This window comes from Grus americana, chromosome 15 (genome assembly GCF_028858705.1).
Source record: "Grus americana isolate bGruAme1 chromosome 15, bGruAme1.mat, whole genome shotgun sequence".
Classification (NCBI taxonomy): Eukaryota; Metazoa; Chordata; class Aves; order Gruiformes; family Gruidae; genus Grus; species Grus americana.
Window position 1 is genome coordinate 848,975 of NC_072866.1, and position 14,923 is coordinate 863,897.

The following is a 14,923-nucleotide window of genomic DNA, read 5'->3' on the forward strand; positions in this document are numbered from 1 at the left end:
GAACACCACTTGTGGGGGGAAAAAAGACTCACTTTTTTTAGCATCTGCTGCCTGGGCAGAGCAAGTTCCAGCTGCGCAGGACACAGCACATGCGGCACAGAAACCTTGACCTTGGTGCTCTTTGCTGGAGTGGTAACACAAGCTAACAGCTCCAGGTTGCGATCCCAAACTTACAAAGCTGAAGAGTAAAGCTTGACCTGCCAGCTCCAAGCTCGGAGCCAGCCCACATCTTGTCCCTGGGGCTGGGGGAAGGGGTTTGCCAGCAGAAGACCCCAGTTGTCAAGTGTCCTAATGCAAGAGCCAGCTCCTTCATCAGTAGATCTCAACGTGCCTGAGAAGAGGTCAGCGTTGCTGTGCTCCTTTTAAAAAGTAAGAAACTAAGGCACAAAGAGGGGCAGATCTTGCCCTCAGTCGCTCAGTGGGCCAGGACAAGCCAGGTCCCCCATGGCCCAGGCCAGCGTTTCGTCCCTGGCCTGCAGCCCAGGCCACTCTCCTCCATGATGGGTGAAGCCCACAAAGTTTGATGAGTCAGTTTGGGTTGGGAACTCCTTTCCTCATCCTTGACATTTCTCCCCTGGCCAACCTAGTGCTTAAAAGTGGAGCTTGGGGGTGGAGAGAAGAGACAAGCCTGCGGGAAGAGCCGAGTAACCATGCTGCCAGATCTACCTGCAGTCTGTGCCATCTCAGGGGCTGCAACAACCACGTGCTTGGAAAGCTGTAGGGTTTGCACGCAGACCTTCAACTCAACAAGCCACAGCATCCCACCAAAGGTGATGATGGTGCCTCTTGGGGCAGTGGACCAGGGTCACTCATAATAACACCAAGAAGAGATGTTTCTTGAAGCTCTGCTCAGCTCAGCAGCTGCTCTGGTGGCCACGCTTAACAAATGCCACCACATAATGTCATATGTTCATTTTTCAAAGCTCAGAAACAACAGCTTCTCATAGCAGACCATCAGTAAGATGCCTGCCCTGACTTCAGGCAGGAGAGATTTGCCTCCCAGCTACTAAGTGGTGAGCCCTTACAGGCCCTGCTTGGGACACTTCTGGATGGAAACCACTCTGTCTTAACAGACCTGGAGGGGGCTCAGGTGAACCTCTGCACCGTGGCAGAGTGAAGACCATCTGCAGTTTCTCATGATGACACTAGAAGCTGCTGCCAGGTGTCCTCTGGACAAAGCAAAGCATAAACCTCCTCCACAATGCCCAACAGCTCTTTGTGGCAGAAGATCTTCATCCCTGTCCCACCCTCACTGTTAGCAGCGCAAATAAAGGCAGCAGAAGCAAAGTGAGATGAGGAGAAGAATGTCCCTGGTCAATGAGCTACTGCAGGATGTGCTGGGGTAGATGGACGAATGTTTCAATGTTGGGGAGAAGGGGAGAAAACCTGGAAGTGAGGAGCAGAGGGGAATGTAACTGCTTCTCCCTGACCTCCACCGGGCATGAGGCTCAGCAGATGTGGAGTTCGCTTGGGCTCACAAACCTTCTCTGAAAAGCAAGTCGTCAGAAGAAGGGTGGGTAAGAGGGATGGGTGTGAAGCAAAGTGATGGGGAAGAGTGAGTGTGCAGGCAGCAGGAAAGACTCAAGCAAAGGTGCAGAGAGATCCCAAGACACCCAAGGACTTGGTCCTCAGTGTCCCAAGTGTCCTGGGCTGACTTCTACCTCCAGTTTGGCCTCCCCACTGAGCGCTGCCCATCCTGTTCGCATCCAAGCCAGTAGGTCCAATATTGACCTGGCACCGAGTAGACGCTCTCCAGAAAGATAAACAGGAGGTTCCTGGAGCTCTGGCAGGCAGAAGTGTCTCAGCCAGTAGGAAACTATCAGAGAGCAGAGGAAACGTGCACAACAGGGACTACTGCTGTTTGAGGGACAAGGGAGGATTAAAAGTACTCAAAAACCTTGAAAGTGCCGGCTGCCAGGACTATCTGGAAACATGAGGTGTTGATGCTCCTGCATCTCCCCACCCCAGTGTCCCTGGCAGCATCACCAGCAAGGCCAGTGGTCCCAGGGCTGTGGGAAGCGTCGCTGGGCAGCCTGGGGGCTGGGGCAGACCACCTGCCTTGCTGGGGCTGCTCCAGACTCATCTGCACTGCCCTTCCCCAGGGGCAAATTGGCTCATGGAGCAGCCAGGTTCAAAGCCAGCAGGTCTGAAGACCCAACCACTAGTAGGCAACCAGGACTATTATCAATATTCCCACTAAGAGAAATATATTGAGATATTTTTTGTGTGCTAAGAAGACTGGGAGAGCCAAGACCCTCAAATCCAGTGCACTGACACTATGGGAACACCAGCTGGTGTGGAAGATCCATGGGGACATCAGGAAGGGCTTGACTTACACGACAGTTCGGACATCCAAACTAGGATTGTGGCACCTCTGCACTTTCCCAGCAGCGTAACCATGGGGCTTGGGCTGCCTGCTGTACAAATCCAGGCAACTGGCACCTTCTGTGCATGGACACATCCATGGAGAAGAACCGGTGGAGATCCTGCAGGACAAAGAACATCTTCCACACTCCTCAGCAGGGACCAAGGCATCCATCCTGCTTTGCATACCCAGGCCATGGGAAATGGAAAAGAGATGATGAGAATAAAACAAAAATCAGGCAAATGGGGACTTGACAGTGTTGCCTTTATGGTTGGACTCAATGATCTTAAGGGTCTTTTCCAACTTAAACAATTCTATGATTCTAAATGGGCTATTTGAGAGAAATCAAAGTGCGCTGAGGATTATGGATACGCTGCACTGAGAAATAATCTCAGCGGGGCTTGGAGGTATTAGCTACCAGCAGAGGGAAGCGGCCAGAATAACACATCAACACAATATTTTAAATGTGTATTCTAAATGAATGATATTTGCTTCCTGTGCTCTCAGTGAGGAAGGGATCTGGCTGAGGGCTCCAGTCCCAGACAGGGAGAACCTGGAAATCAGTCTTCTCTGAACATTTTCCTTCCTTTCCCAGAGGGCTCAATTTTTCCTGCTGAAGTGACATGAGAAACAAATGCAGATGGGACCGCTGGACCTGCTGGAGCCAGCGCCTGCGGCAGCAGGTCACACCACCGCACACAGAGAGGATCTGGCCCTTGTCTTCTCCCGACCTCTCCAGCCTCATCGTAATCACAAGCCGAGCTGCCTCTCCCCACACGAGGAGGAAACCTGGGCTGATGGAGGCTTGCGGCATCAGGAGCAGAGGCACAAGCCTGGCACAGACCCTACAGATTTGGACGGCCCTGAACATCCCCTGTGCTGCCCCCCTTTCCCACCCAGACCCAGCGGCCGGGGTGTGCCCAGCTCCCAGCCAGCAGCACAGGGCAGCAGAAGCGGAGCTGCATGGACCGTGACTCCTCTGCCATTGCAAAGCCCTGCCCAGGCCAAGGACCGGCTGCAGCAGGAGCATCAGTATCGCCATGAACAGCAGTGACCCTTGAATCACAGAATCACAGAATCCCAGACTGGTTTGGGTGGGAAGGGACCTCACAGCCCATCCAGTCCCACCCCCTGCCATGGGCAGGGACACCCTCCACTAGCCCAGGTTGCCCAAAGCCCCATCCAACCTGGCCTTGAACACTGCCAGGGAGCCAGGGGCAGCCACAGCTTCTCTGGGCAACCTGGGCCAGGGCCTCACCACCCTCACAGGGAAGAATTTCTGCCTCACATCTCATCTCCATCTCCCCTCCTCCAGCTTCAGGCCATTCCCCCTGGCCTGTCACCACACTCCCTGATAAACAGGCCCTCACCTTGAGCCTCTGTTGGCACGTGACTCATAGGTAATGAGGATAAAAGGTGATTTTCTGAAAAAAAATCATTCCCTTCAAATGCTTTCCTAAAGGCAAACCCAACTTTCAGGGAGATATTCTGGGGGCTTGCTCCTCCCCGTCCCTGTCAACGAGTCTCTCACAGTCCCTGGTGAATCCTTGTCCCAGCAGCTCGGGGCAGGGGGGTGAACTCCTGCTCCCCCCATACGCCCACAGGCACCGACCATGGTCATCCTCAGGGTGCCGGGGAGAAAGCCAAGCTCTTGAACCACATCCCCCACCGAAAGCTCTGGGGCTCCCTGACCGGTGTCCGTCTCGCCCATGGAGAGGTGTCCCGGGCAGTGGGGGGATGGCAGCGCCGGGAGCAGCCAGGCCCCCCCTCCCGCCCCGGTCCAGGGCAGTCTGTGCAGACAGAGCCGTCCTTGTGTGCTGGGGCTGCAGCTCCTCTCAACTGCATTTATTGCCCGCAAAACAACTTTCTAGCGTCCTGCTGATGGCAACGTCAATCTGCCCCGCCGCGGGGAAGCTCGGGCTGCCTGGAGCCCTTGGGCGAGGGGCCCTGCTGCAGGCCGGCTCCCCGGGCAGCCTGGACACCCCGGCAGACCACAGCGCGGTGTGGACGTCCAGCTCCTATACGGCTAATTTAATAAGTCACAGATACCATGACTTCATAAGGCAGAGAGGCTCCACAGCTATTAGGGGAATTGGGAGCGGGGGGAGGAGGAGCTGAAATGGAGAAGGGATGGAGACGGGGAGGGTGGAGAGGGGGAAGCTAAGACAAGCAGCAGAACAAAACATCCCATAAATCATGAGGAGCTGCTGAAATACCAGAACAAATGACCCCATAGCTTGGCCATTGTTCCCGAGCGAGGGCTTAAAGCGCTCCCAGTCGAGACAAAGCGCCTCGCGTTTCGTTTCAACACCGCGCTGGCCTGTCCAGGACCTGCGCTCAGCACAACCGAGCCGTGGGCGGCTGCGTTTCACCCTGGATCGATGGCCGGGACCGGCAGGATGTGGGAGGCGAAGCTCTCGGCAAGGCTGAGCATCCCCACACCGCAACCGGCGCAGCCGTGGTGCCCACATCTCAGCCTGCCCAGAGCACCTCTTGGCTCCCAGATGCCCACACACCTCCCAGGCTCTGGCACTTCTCCCCTTCCACTGGAAGGCTCAGGGTGGTTTCCCCTCTTCTTTTTCCTCCCTCAGGCTAAGAGCTTCCTTGGCTGGGAAGAGAAGCAGCTCCAACCTCCTCTTGGACGCTCAGATTAAGCTGTGAAACCCGGAGGAGCTCTGAGCCCTCTGTCTGTACGGTGCTGCTCCTCCTCGCCTTCCAAAAAGTTGCTGACAATTCGCTTTGGGCTGGCTTTCCCCGGCAAACAGACGACTGTCAAGCAAAGAGTCCTGGGGAAAGTCCTGTACGACCGTAGACTACTGCGACGGGAACAGCACAAGGCTCTCGTCGAGCTTTGCAGTAGCAGCCCTCCAGCGCTCTGGCTCAGGAACAGTCAGACGGATCAGTCGGCAGCTCGGCACCTCCCACGGGCTCTGCAGCCCCCCGGGACCACCATGCCTGGGTGCCAGAAGGCCCCTGCCGATGGGGACAGGTCCAACGCGCTGCCTGCCCACCTCACTGACAGCAGCTATGGAAGGAGATGAGCAGTGCCAGGCACCTCCATGGCCCCAGCACAGCAGTTTAGGGAGAACTTCCACACCACACGAGACCACTTAAACCCAAAGGGGAAATATTATTGCATTACAAAGTTTTAAATAATTTTCATGAAAACACTTCCATTAAAGACCTCTTCCTTTATAACCAAACCCGAAACACAGGGCAGAGCCCAGCAGCAGTCGCGTGTGCTGCCTCTGCCAGCCCGACGGTGCCAGCACGGTTCGTGTGCCCGGTGGCTGCAGCTCCTGCCCTCGTGGCACCGCGGTGCCATGGCAGAGGGATGCCCGCCAGCTGTTACACCCAGCCCCGGTGCTGGGACATCGCGGGAAAACCGCTCCGCAGCTTCCCACCTGGGCAGGCAGGGCTCTGCGCATCCCTCTCTTCGGCAGAGGGGAGCGGGGAGCTGAGATTCAGCAACGTGCCAGGGGTCAGGCAGCAAAACAAGATGCAGGCAGGGCTGAACCCGAGCCGGCTGGCTGCCTCCTCGCGTGTCTAACCACCAGACGACATGCTCCTGCCAGCGTTGCTTTAACAGCTCGTGGTGGGCAGCCAACGAGCAGAACCGAGATAACGGGATGGGGGAAGCGAGGAATGTGCTGCATTTTTCCTGAGCCACCATGGGAATAGGCTATTCCGACCATGGATTGCAGGGAGGCTGACGGACACAAAAAACTCGAGGAACCCAAATAGAAAAGGCAGCAATAGAAGTAAACAATCAAGAAGAAGGAAACGGAGAGGAAAATCAGAGTGGACAACAAGAGGTGAGTATGGGAAAAGGAGCGTGGGGGGAGGACCAGCAGAGGAACAAATGGAAGAAGGAAAACCAGACCAAGAGGCAGGAAAGGAAAATGAAGAGGCAAATGGGTGCCAGGAGGAGAAACCTGCCAGAGCTGGAAGGATGCGAGAATGGGACAGAGGCTCCCAGGCTCTGCACATGCAAGACTAAACCAGCAGCCCACAGCCCTTGTATTGGAAGACTCGCTTAAGTAAATGTGGACCATTTCTCAGGGGACGCGCACAAGAGGAGAGGAGGCTCTCTCTGCCTCGATTCCCCCTAAGCGAGGGGAAAGGGACGGCTGCCGTTCCTGGGTTGCTGCAGGGACAGCGGGAAGGCTCCAGGGGAGCTGCGGGCTTTTGACTCTTCACTCCCACAGCAGAAGGTGGTGAGCTTCAAATAAAGAGCGCTTTTGTCTCGCACGCCTTCATGCTATTTAGGCTTTGGAGCTAGATTAGAATCACAGACTAGCAGAAAGCAGAGCTTTAATAAATGAGACCCCAAATCCTTCCTTGCCCCAGCTACCAGTTTTTGCCTCATTTGGAGCTCAAGCTGCCTCGGTGCCCTGCGAGCCACAGCATGCACCGTCCAGCAAAGAGGAGGAGAAAGGACTCAGCAAACCTAAATAAAACCGGAGACGAGCAGCCCCCAGGTTTCTCCCCCAAGCTTGGGAAAGCCTCGCGCTGCCCCGCTCCCCGCGGTGCTTCTCCCCGGGCACCTCCCGGCAGCAAGACACCGGGGAGCGACGGGCTGGGGTGACACGGCACATTCACAGGCCCCAACACTGGGGACTTTGTGGCGCTGGCCTTAAAAAAATAGCCTAAAAAAAGCCTAATAATGAAGTATTTATTTCAGTAAACAACATATGAATGAAAGAAGTGTTTTCTCAATACTTCACTTTTTCCCTGCCTTCTCTCCCTTCCTCCCAGCAATTTTTTTTTTAATAAGTGGAACTAACGAGGCTTCGCTCACTAACGGCCGTGCTCGGGAGCAGGACCGCGCTCCACTCGCCCAGCGCAGCACACAAACACGTGCCGTGCGAATAAAGCCGGCCTTGTGCCGGGGACAAACGCGACCCGTGAGCGCGTCCCACCCGGCAAGATGTGCTCCGACGGACCATGAGACCTGCGATGGGAGCATCCGTGTGCGTTTGGGTAGGCAGCATGGGATGTTCAGCACCTCATTTATTATGCCAGCAAAAACCCTGCATCTCCTGGCCCAGAGAAATGCCAGTGCCCAGCGAGCCTGCCCCGCAGGGCTTCGAGGTGTCCCCAGGGGCAGGGAGAAGGGCCAAGGGGAGATGAAGGGATCTGCTGTCCCCATCGCACCTGGCAGCGCTCAGCGCAGGGGACACGGTGTCAGGCGGACACTGCGATGCTGTACAGCTCCTCCTCTCCCACGTCAGCTCCATCCAGCCCTACCCAAGCACCTGAACAACTGGGAACACTGGAAAACTGAACTGGCTCAGCATGCCCTGCATGGGGATGAGAGGTAAGGATGCTTTCCACTATGGCAGAGACACGAGGGGTAGGACTGACCAAGTTTTTGTAGGCATTTCAGGCAGAAAACACTAATCCCTCCACCAGACTGGCAGCCAGCTTTTCGAAGCAATGGGCACTGATGATTGTGTTTATAATCTCTACCTCCTCCTTGGCAACAGGTAACAGCAGGTCCAGGAGTCCTTGCTTGCCTTCAAGGCTTGGGATTAAGATGGGCAGGATTCTCAGAGCCGCTGATTTGGGAAAACACGGGTCCATGGCCTTTCCATCGCCCTCCTGCCCGCATGGGATGAGCTGACCCCCCATCACACACAGCGTGGACATTCACCCTCTGCACAGAGGCAGGTAAACAGATGCAGTGGTGACCTTGGGTTAAGCTTATAAACACATGCAGATTTGATGCACGTAGATATTTGCTCTGGAAGCCAAATTAGGCATCTGTAGATTTGCAAGGACATGAGCCACGCTGTCTGTCAGCCACAGCACCCAGCAGCCTTGCCCGCAGCCCAGGACCTGCCGTGCCAAGCACGGGGCGAGCAGGGGCAGCGACACCCGCCGCTCCAGAGACCCTTCCCCTGGGTGCAGCACGATGGCTTGGAGCGGCTAACCAAGGATGCTGATCCCGCTACGATGATCACGGATCCCTGAAGATGTGTGGGGGAAGGAGAGAAATGATGTCTCACACCATGGAAAAGGCCAGGTGCCCCCTTTGCAGGATGCAGCTGCAGAGGAGGCTGGTGCTTGCACGGGAAAAGCCTCTGAGTGCCTCCTCGAGGGCAAGCGTGCACATGTGGACCAGGCACACGCGTGAAAACCTGCCTGCAGCGTGCCCATCCTGCCGGGAAGGCAGCGGCCCGTGCTTCGTGCGTGGGTGCCCCTAGACGCTCTTTGGCAACTGGGCAGCGTGCGCGTAAAAGGCGATTCAGTTCCTGCGCTGCAATGCCACAGCCAGCGCAGCTCCTGGCTCATCTGCTTAACACGGCAACGGGGAGAGGCTCAGCAAGCACAGCGAGATGGGCAGGGGCCTCTCCCCGCCGCTGCTCACCCAGCTCCTCGTCACCATGGCCCCCTGGGTCACCCCTCCTCTGTGCCCACCGCTGAGCGCCAGCGAGCCCCAGCACCCGAGTCCCAGCACCCCTGCCCACCCAAGCCGGGCTGCCAGGTCGGACGTCTGATCCGGCTCAAGGTGTCTCCAGCCAGGGACGAAACCCAGGACCGCGGGGCAGTTCCCCCTCCCCGGCCAGACCAGCCGTGCCCGTGTCCCTGCAGCAGCGGTGACATCAGACCTTCTCTTCCGGACCGCACGCTTTCCAGCCTCCATCTCCAACGCGATGGCATGTGGCAAACTGAAGGCAAAGGGGATTCTTCCTCACCAAGAGCTCGTTTCCGAGCTGGCTTACAAAACCTCATCAAACAGCATCATCTACCGCGGGGTCGCTGCCGTACCAGGTGCTTTGCAAACTCATCCCAGACAGATGGTTTCCCCCCGGAAAACGATACAGAGCGAGTGAAAAATGTACCACAAATATACCTTGACACAGCAGGGCTAAAATGGGATCCGGGGGCTTCAAAGAGACAGTTAAAGGGAGGAAAGAGATTTACTGACTTCTCTTGCTTCTTTACTACGAATAAAGAGGAACTCTGATTGTTTTTAATGAGTTGCTTGTTTTCCTATTTGGTAGGTTAGAAATTCACATATTTGTCTATTTGAAAGATTCACAGTAATTGCAGAACAGCTTTCCTGATGACATCGTTTCAGCAAAGGGAAGAAAGTTGTGCAACTGGAGAAGAAAGTAATCTGTCACCAAATAGCTTAAATTCTTTGTCTGGCCTCATTAATACCTAGTTAGCTTTGATGCCTAACTAACTTAACAGATAGAGGAAGCCTTTGAGGAGAACTCCACAACCTCACACTGAAGTGTTAGACCATACAACAAAAGCCAGAAAGATCTCCAAAAAAAGCAGGGAAAATGAAAACCAAACTCGACATTCCTGCAATTTCTAAGCATTTCTTTTTTTCTTTCTTTTTTTTTTTTTTTTTTTTTAAAGTTTTACCCTCCTTTATCCATCTAAGGAAGCAGAAAGCAATGCAATTTCCAGTTCTTTTAAATATCCTTAGCAGGTCACCTCTAACGCTGGGAGGGTTGACTGTGATCTGTGTCCAAGGCTGTTGCATCAGAGCTTAGAAACCCAGGATAAATTACTCCCTGCTCGAGCAGGGACTGCAGTTTGAGACCTGTGCTCGGCATGAGGGGCCTCGTGGGCACCGCGGCGGCGGTGGCGGCGGCAGCGGGGAAGGAGGGAGCATGGCATCCCCGCGGAGTGGGGTGGCTCGCGCTGAGCAGCCCCGGCCCCTCACAGCACTCACCCCGGGTACGGCGCCAGCGGGGAGCCCCTGTGGCCCCCGGTGCCACCGCGCCGGCTGCGGCCATCCCGCCGTGGCGCTCAGCCCTGGTTTATCCAGCGGAGCTGCGTCAGGCAGCGAGGGGCTGCGGGATGCATCCTCCAGCAGCTCCTCCAAGGACTGCGGGAAGGGAAGGGGAGAGGAGAGGAGCAGCCGGCGGCGGGGGCATGTCCGCATCCCACATGAGCCCCGGAAGACCCCCATGGCTCAGCTGGGGGGGTCTCCTCCAGCCCCCCAGGGAAGGAGGGGCTCCCTGCTGCTCCCTGTCCTGGGGCGAGGGGGGATGTTTCGGCTGGATACCCTTGGGAGCTTCTGCAGCGGGCGGAGGGGTTGGAAGGGGTGTTGTGCCACGGGACAGGGACAGAGAGTTGGCAGCAGTGGGGACAGGGGACGGGGGGACGACTGGAGAGGCAGGAGCTCCTTTCCCCCAGCCCTGTCCTGCAGCTCTTACCATTCAATGCTCAGAGACCTGGGCCGGAAGGCAGACAGCTCGGCCGAGGCATACTCAGCTTTCCTTCTCTTCTCCTGCTTCTGCTTAACCGACAAGCGGTGGGCAAACCTAGAGAGGCTGCTCTCCGACCTGGGGAAGGGGAGAGGAAAGGCGTTAATGTCACTGAAGCACCCCGGCTCCCACGGGCGTCCACGGCACAAAGCCAGGCGATGCTTGGAGCTGAAAGGAGGGGGCTCCCCGAGGGTCAGTGGCACTGGGACGGGGCAGCACCAGCATCGGGGGGAAGAAGCGGAGCAGCAGCAGATTTAGCATCGCTTCAGCAAGCGAGGACCAGCACGCGTCCACGGCGTGCCGTTAGCAAAACCGAAGCTGCGAGCCTGGCAGGCCAAGTTAGCACCAGGTCCTACTACGTGCTGCATCGGAATGCCAAGCGGTGACGGCCAACGCTGGAGAAATGCCGGCTGCTTCCTGCAGTGCCTGCCTGAGAGGGGCTGGGCAGCCGGGGAAGCATCAGCAGAGAGAATCAAAGCAGACTTCTGCCATGGCCGCATGCTCCTTCAGAGAAACCCCAGAGCCCCTGTGGACGCCCAACTGGGGCTCTCAAACACCGGGACGGCTTTCCTGCTGAGGCCTGACAGGGAAATCAGCCCATGTCAGGGACGTTTCGGAGGAGGAAACAGAAATGTGCGTGAGCAAATGGGTTCAGCTGTAAGACCCATCTGCACCGACAAAGCCCCTTCCTGCCGGCTGCGATGCTCCAGCGTCGCTCCCAGTTCCTGGGACCAGGGAGAAGAGCTTCCCCCGGCTCCGGGGCCACGCTGCACACCCCCCTCCACCCCGGCCCTCTCCAGAAGAGAACCGCCGTGCTGAGGCACAACTGCACCGTCTCCAAGCCCAACGGCACGCCGAAAGCCAGCACTGAGATTCGCTTGGCAGGCGCCTGCCCGCTGAGACCCGCAGCCCTCGGCTTTCCTCTGCGGCACGCGGAGCCCCCAGTGCTGCCTGTGCGGAGGGCCGGCACCCCCGGCTCACAGCTGAACACGGCGCCGCAACCTGTCCCTGCTGCCAGTTCACCAGGAGCAGAGGTGGGAGCAAGGGAGGAGCAGCCTGGGGGGCTGGGACACCCCGACTTGGGCACACGACCAGGGTGGTGGCACCGATGCCATCTGCCAGCCCTGCCACGCACGCCGGCACGGCTGCCGCCTCTCCTGCTCCTTTGGTTCTGCGCCGGCACGACCTGCTCCCAGCGCTCAGCCGGCCCCGGGATGGGCAGGGAGGGACAGGAGCGATTTGACTGAGGTCCCAGGGGATGAGGGACAGACCTGGGGGGAGGACTTTGAACCTATGAATGTTGCTAAAGCCAATCCTCCTCTCCTCTTGAGTCCTGACAGGCTTCAACCAAACAAAATACCTCCGAAAAAAGAAAGAAAAAAAGAAGGTATTTCTCAGAAACAAGAGGTCCCCGCCTTTCCTTACAATAATTAAGCCAACCACGACCAGCTAACAGTTTTTTCCCTGATACATTTTGAACACAGACATCTTCAATTCATTAACTCTGGTTATTGATTTATTTTTCAGCTTATGAGTTGCTGTTGCTGGGGATGGGGATGGGGTGGAGACAGCTTTCTGGAGAAGGCTCTTGTCTCTCCAATCACCGCTGGGAAAGAGCCGCTCAGACCTTCCAGGGTCATTCTTTACATTCTTGAGAAGAAATACTACTTTGATGTAAAGGATGAGGTTTGCCTTAAAAGAAACCCAGCAAGAAACCCAAACCCCAGTTTTCCCCCACTCGCAGCCGGAGGAAGAGGCGTTCGAAGAGGAGCGATCCAGGCGCCTTGTGAAAGCCCATCGGGCAGAGCCCTGCACCAACAGCATCGCCGCCACCTCGCCCCTCCTTTCATCTGGCGTCAGAGCTGGGCTGTAAGGAGTCAGATCCCCGTTCAGGGAGGCGCGGGCACTGACCGCTCGTGCTCTGCAGCAGCCCCCTGGGGCGCGCAGGGCTCGGGGCCGACCGGAGAGCACCCAGCAGCCAGGGATGGGGCTGGGTGGTGGGGACGGGTGCTGCTGGCTTTCTATAGCACCTCCTCGGAGGCATTTGACTGTTCCTGCTGCGGCAGTCCTAACGCTGCCCAGCTTTCCACCTCCCCAGGAGAGGCTCCGGCCACCGTGCAGGGGTGAGGGCTCCATCCCCAGCTGTCAGGACACTGGGCATGTTGATCTCCTGAGATTTGGGGACTGCCTGGAGAACGCTGTCCTTGCTCCCCATCCCCACCACACTCCCTGCGCCATCACAGCCACCCCTCCCAAACTGGTCCCCAGCAGGGACGGGGGGCTGGGAAATCCCAAACCACAAGCACGGATGCAAGAAGGCAACCGTCCCCCGCAACAAACGGGTGTCTCTGCGGTGCCGGTACGTGCCTCTGGCGATCAACACCACCGGGACAATCACACACCCAGGAGTTTACGCGGACACATCCACCTGCCCCAAGCTGGGAGGGAGCAGCCATGGATAGAGCCAACACATCCGCCGCGAAGAGCTGGCAGGGGGAAAAGAGGGAGCTGTGCCGACAGGGCTCGGAACGAAGGAGCGTTAGTCCCTGGGGTGGGGTGCGCTGGTGGGGCTGGAGAAGCCACCTGGGTGCTCGGGGACGTGCGGCCTCACCGTGACTCCCCCGCAGCACGGCATGGCAGGGGAAGCCGTGGGGATGGAGGCGATGCTTTCTGGCACAGGGCAGGTGCTGCCTAGATCTGCCTGACCCGGGGCGGACAAGCAAGGCCAGGTACGAGCCAGAAGGTGACCAAGAATCTTGAGACGTTGGGTGCTGCCTTCACCCCCCAGACCAATGTTCCAGACTAGGGGTCACCCAGCCGGTTCACCCATCACCTCCAACTGCTCGCAGTGGGTTAAAGGAGACGGCTGCGACCGCTCTGACGGGCCGGTACCTCCCCCCCTGAGAGCTGCCAGCAACTCATCCAGCGCTCAGCAAAGGACTCATGTCCACCAGACCCAAAAGCTCCAGCAGGAGCATCCCTAATTAGAAAGCCAGGAGCACATTACAGTATCATCTGGCTATTTATACGGTGCTGCTTTACATAAATTGTACTGCAGAAGAGGGAATGAATCATACCTGCTCTGCCGTGGCTGCACGCAGGCAAACGCAGCCTGGCGCCAGCAGCCTGCTCTGCCCCACTCCCCTCGCCCCGTCGAGGCCCCGCTCGTGGGTCAGCTTCCCTCACAGCTCCTCGTGCTGGGGCTGCTCCGGTCCCCCGGGGTCAGGATGCTTCCACGGCGGCGCTGGGCGTCGTGCCCTGCGGGGTCTGTGCTCTGCAGGTGGCAGCGGCGGTGAGCCTCTGACGCGGAGGGGTGGATGCTGCTGGGACCGCACTTTTACTTCCCAGGTTTCCAAACACTGACAGCTGCCCCTGTCCCTTAGGAAAGATCGGCGGTAGCGATGTCAGGGCAGAGGCAGGGAAACTGAGGCACGGAGAGGCCATGCAAGTGAGGCACGTTTCCTGTGGCTGTCGGCATCCGTCCTCTTGTGCACTTCACTGATGGGCCAGATTTTCATGCCTTCTCCCATCAGTACCAGCACGCTCAGCACCACGAGTGCCAGTCTGGGGAACAGGCAGCCCCAGAGAGCCACTGCTGCCTGGAGCCAGCTTCATCCCAGCCATGGGACCCCCGGGGACAAGGCCAGCACCGCGCCCCCAGCCCTGCCCGCTGCACAGGAGGGCTCATGGTCCAGCCCGGGCAGGATTTGGGGTGACCTGCCCACCCCGCCATAAGAAGCAGCACCCCTGCAGCAGCTCAGCACCGGCGCTGCCGGCGCTCGGCGGACCCAGCCTGCCGTGCCGGGACCTGGCGAGGCTCCCCAGCAGTCCCCGCGCACTGCTGAGGGGCCGAGGGGACACGCGGGGAAAACCATCAATTGAAACATCAACCGCAGCGCTGGGAAGAATCGTCTCCTGACAACCAGAGAAGGTTGTTCAGCTACTGTGCTGTATCATAAATCACACCTCTATGACTTGCCATCTGTCAGCCAGATTACACATGTTCAGAGTCCCATGTCAGCGTGTAAGTCAGAACACAGCATCTTTTCCCCAGAAATAATTATCAGCCCTGGAGACTCTTGCAGCAATACCCATCCTCAGCCCTTCCCTCCAAACCTCCCGGCAGAGCAGAGCCGGCAGCACCGGGGAGGCAGGACCGCCGCTGCTGGCAGGGTGCAGGGGTGCAAAGCCCACACACCACGTCTCCCCCAAAAGCCCACAGCTTTGCACGGGGGCAGCAGGACCTGGAATGGCAAACACCCCCTCGGCATCAGCCGCAGCACCCAGCACTTGCCACAGGCGCGGAGCAGGCAGGGGTGGCCAG

At 57.7% G+C, this 14,923-nt stretch overlaps 1 protein-coding gene across 18 annotated transcripts in view; it reads right to left on the bottom strand.

Annotated features, from left to right (window-relative positions):
- LOC129213424 (ankyrin repeat and fibronectin type-III domain-containing protein 1-like) overlaps window positions 1-14,923 on the bottom strand; it is a 249,906-nt gene that overhangs the window by 30,437 nt on the left and 204,546 nt on the right. For 14 of the 18 annotated variants that reach the window (XM_054843419.1, XM_054843424.1, XM_054843418.1 and 11 more), the window contains one exon: window positions 10,549-10,677. The exons of the other annotated variants lie outside the window; for them this stretch is intronic. In XM_054843419.1, the coding sequence (XP_054699394.1) occupies window positions 10,549-10,677 (129 nt within the window). The remainder of the gene's footprint in view (window positions 1-10,548; window positions 10,678-14,923) is intronic. 18 annotated transcript variants of the gene reach the window in all.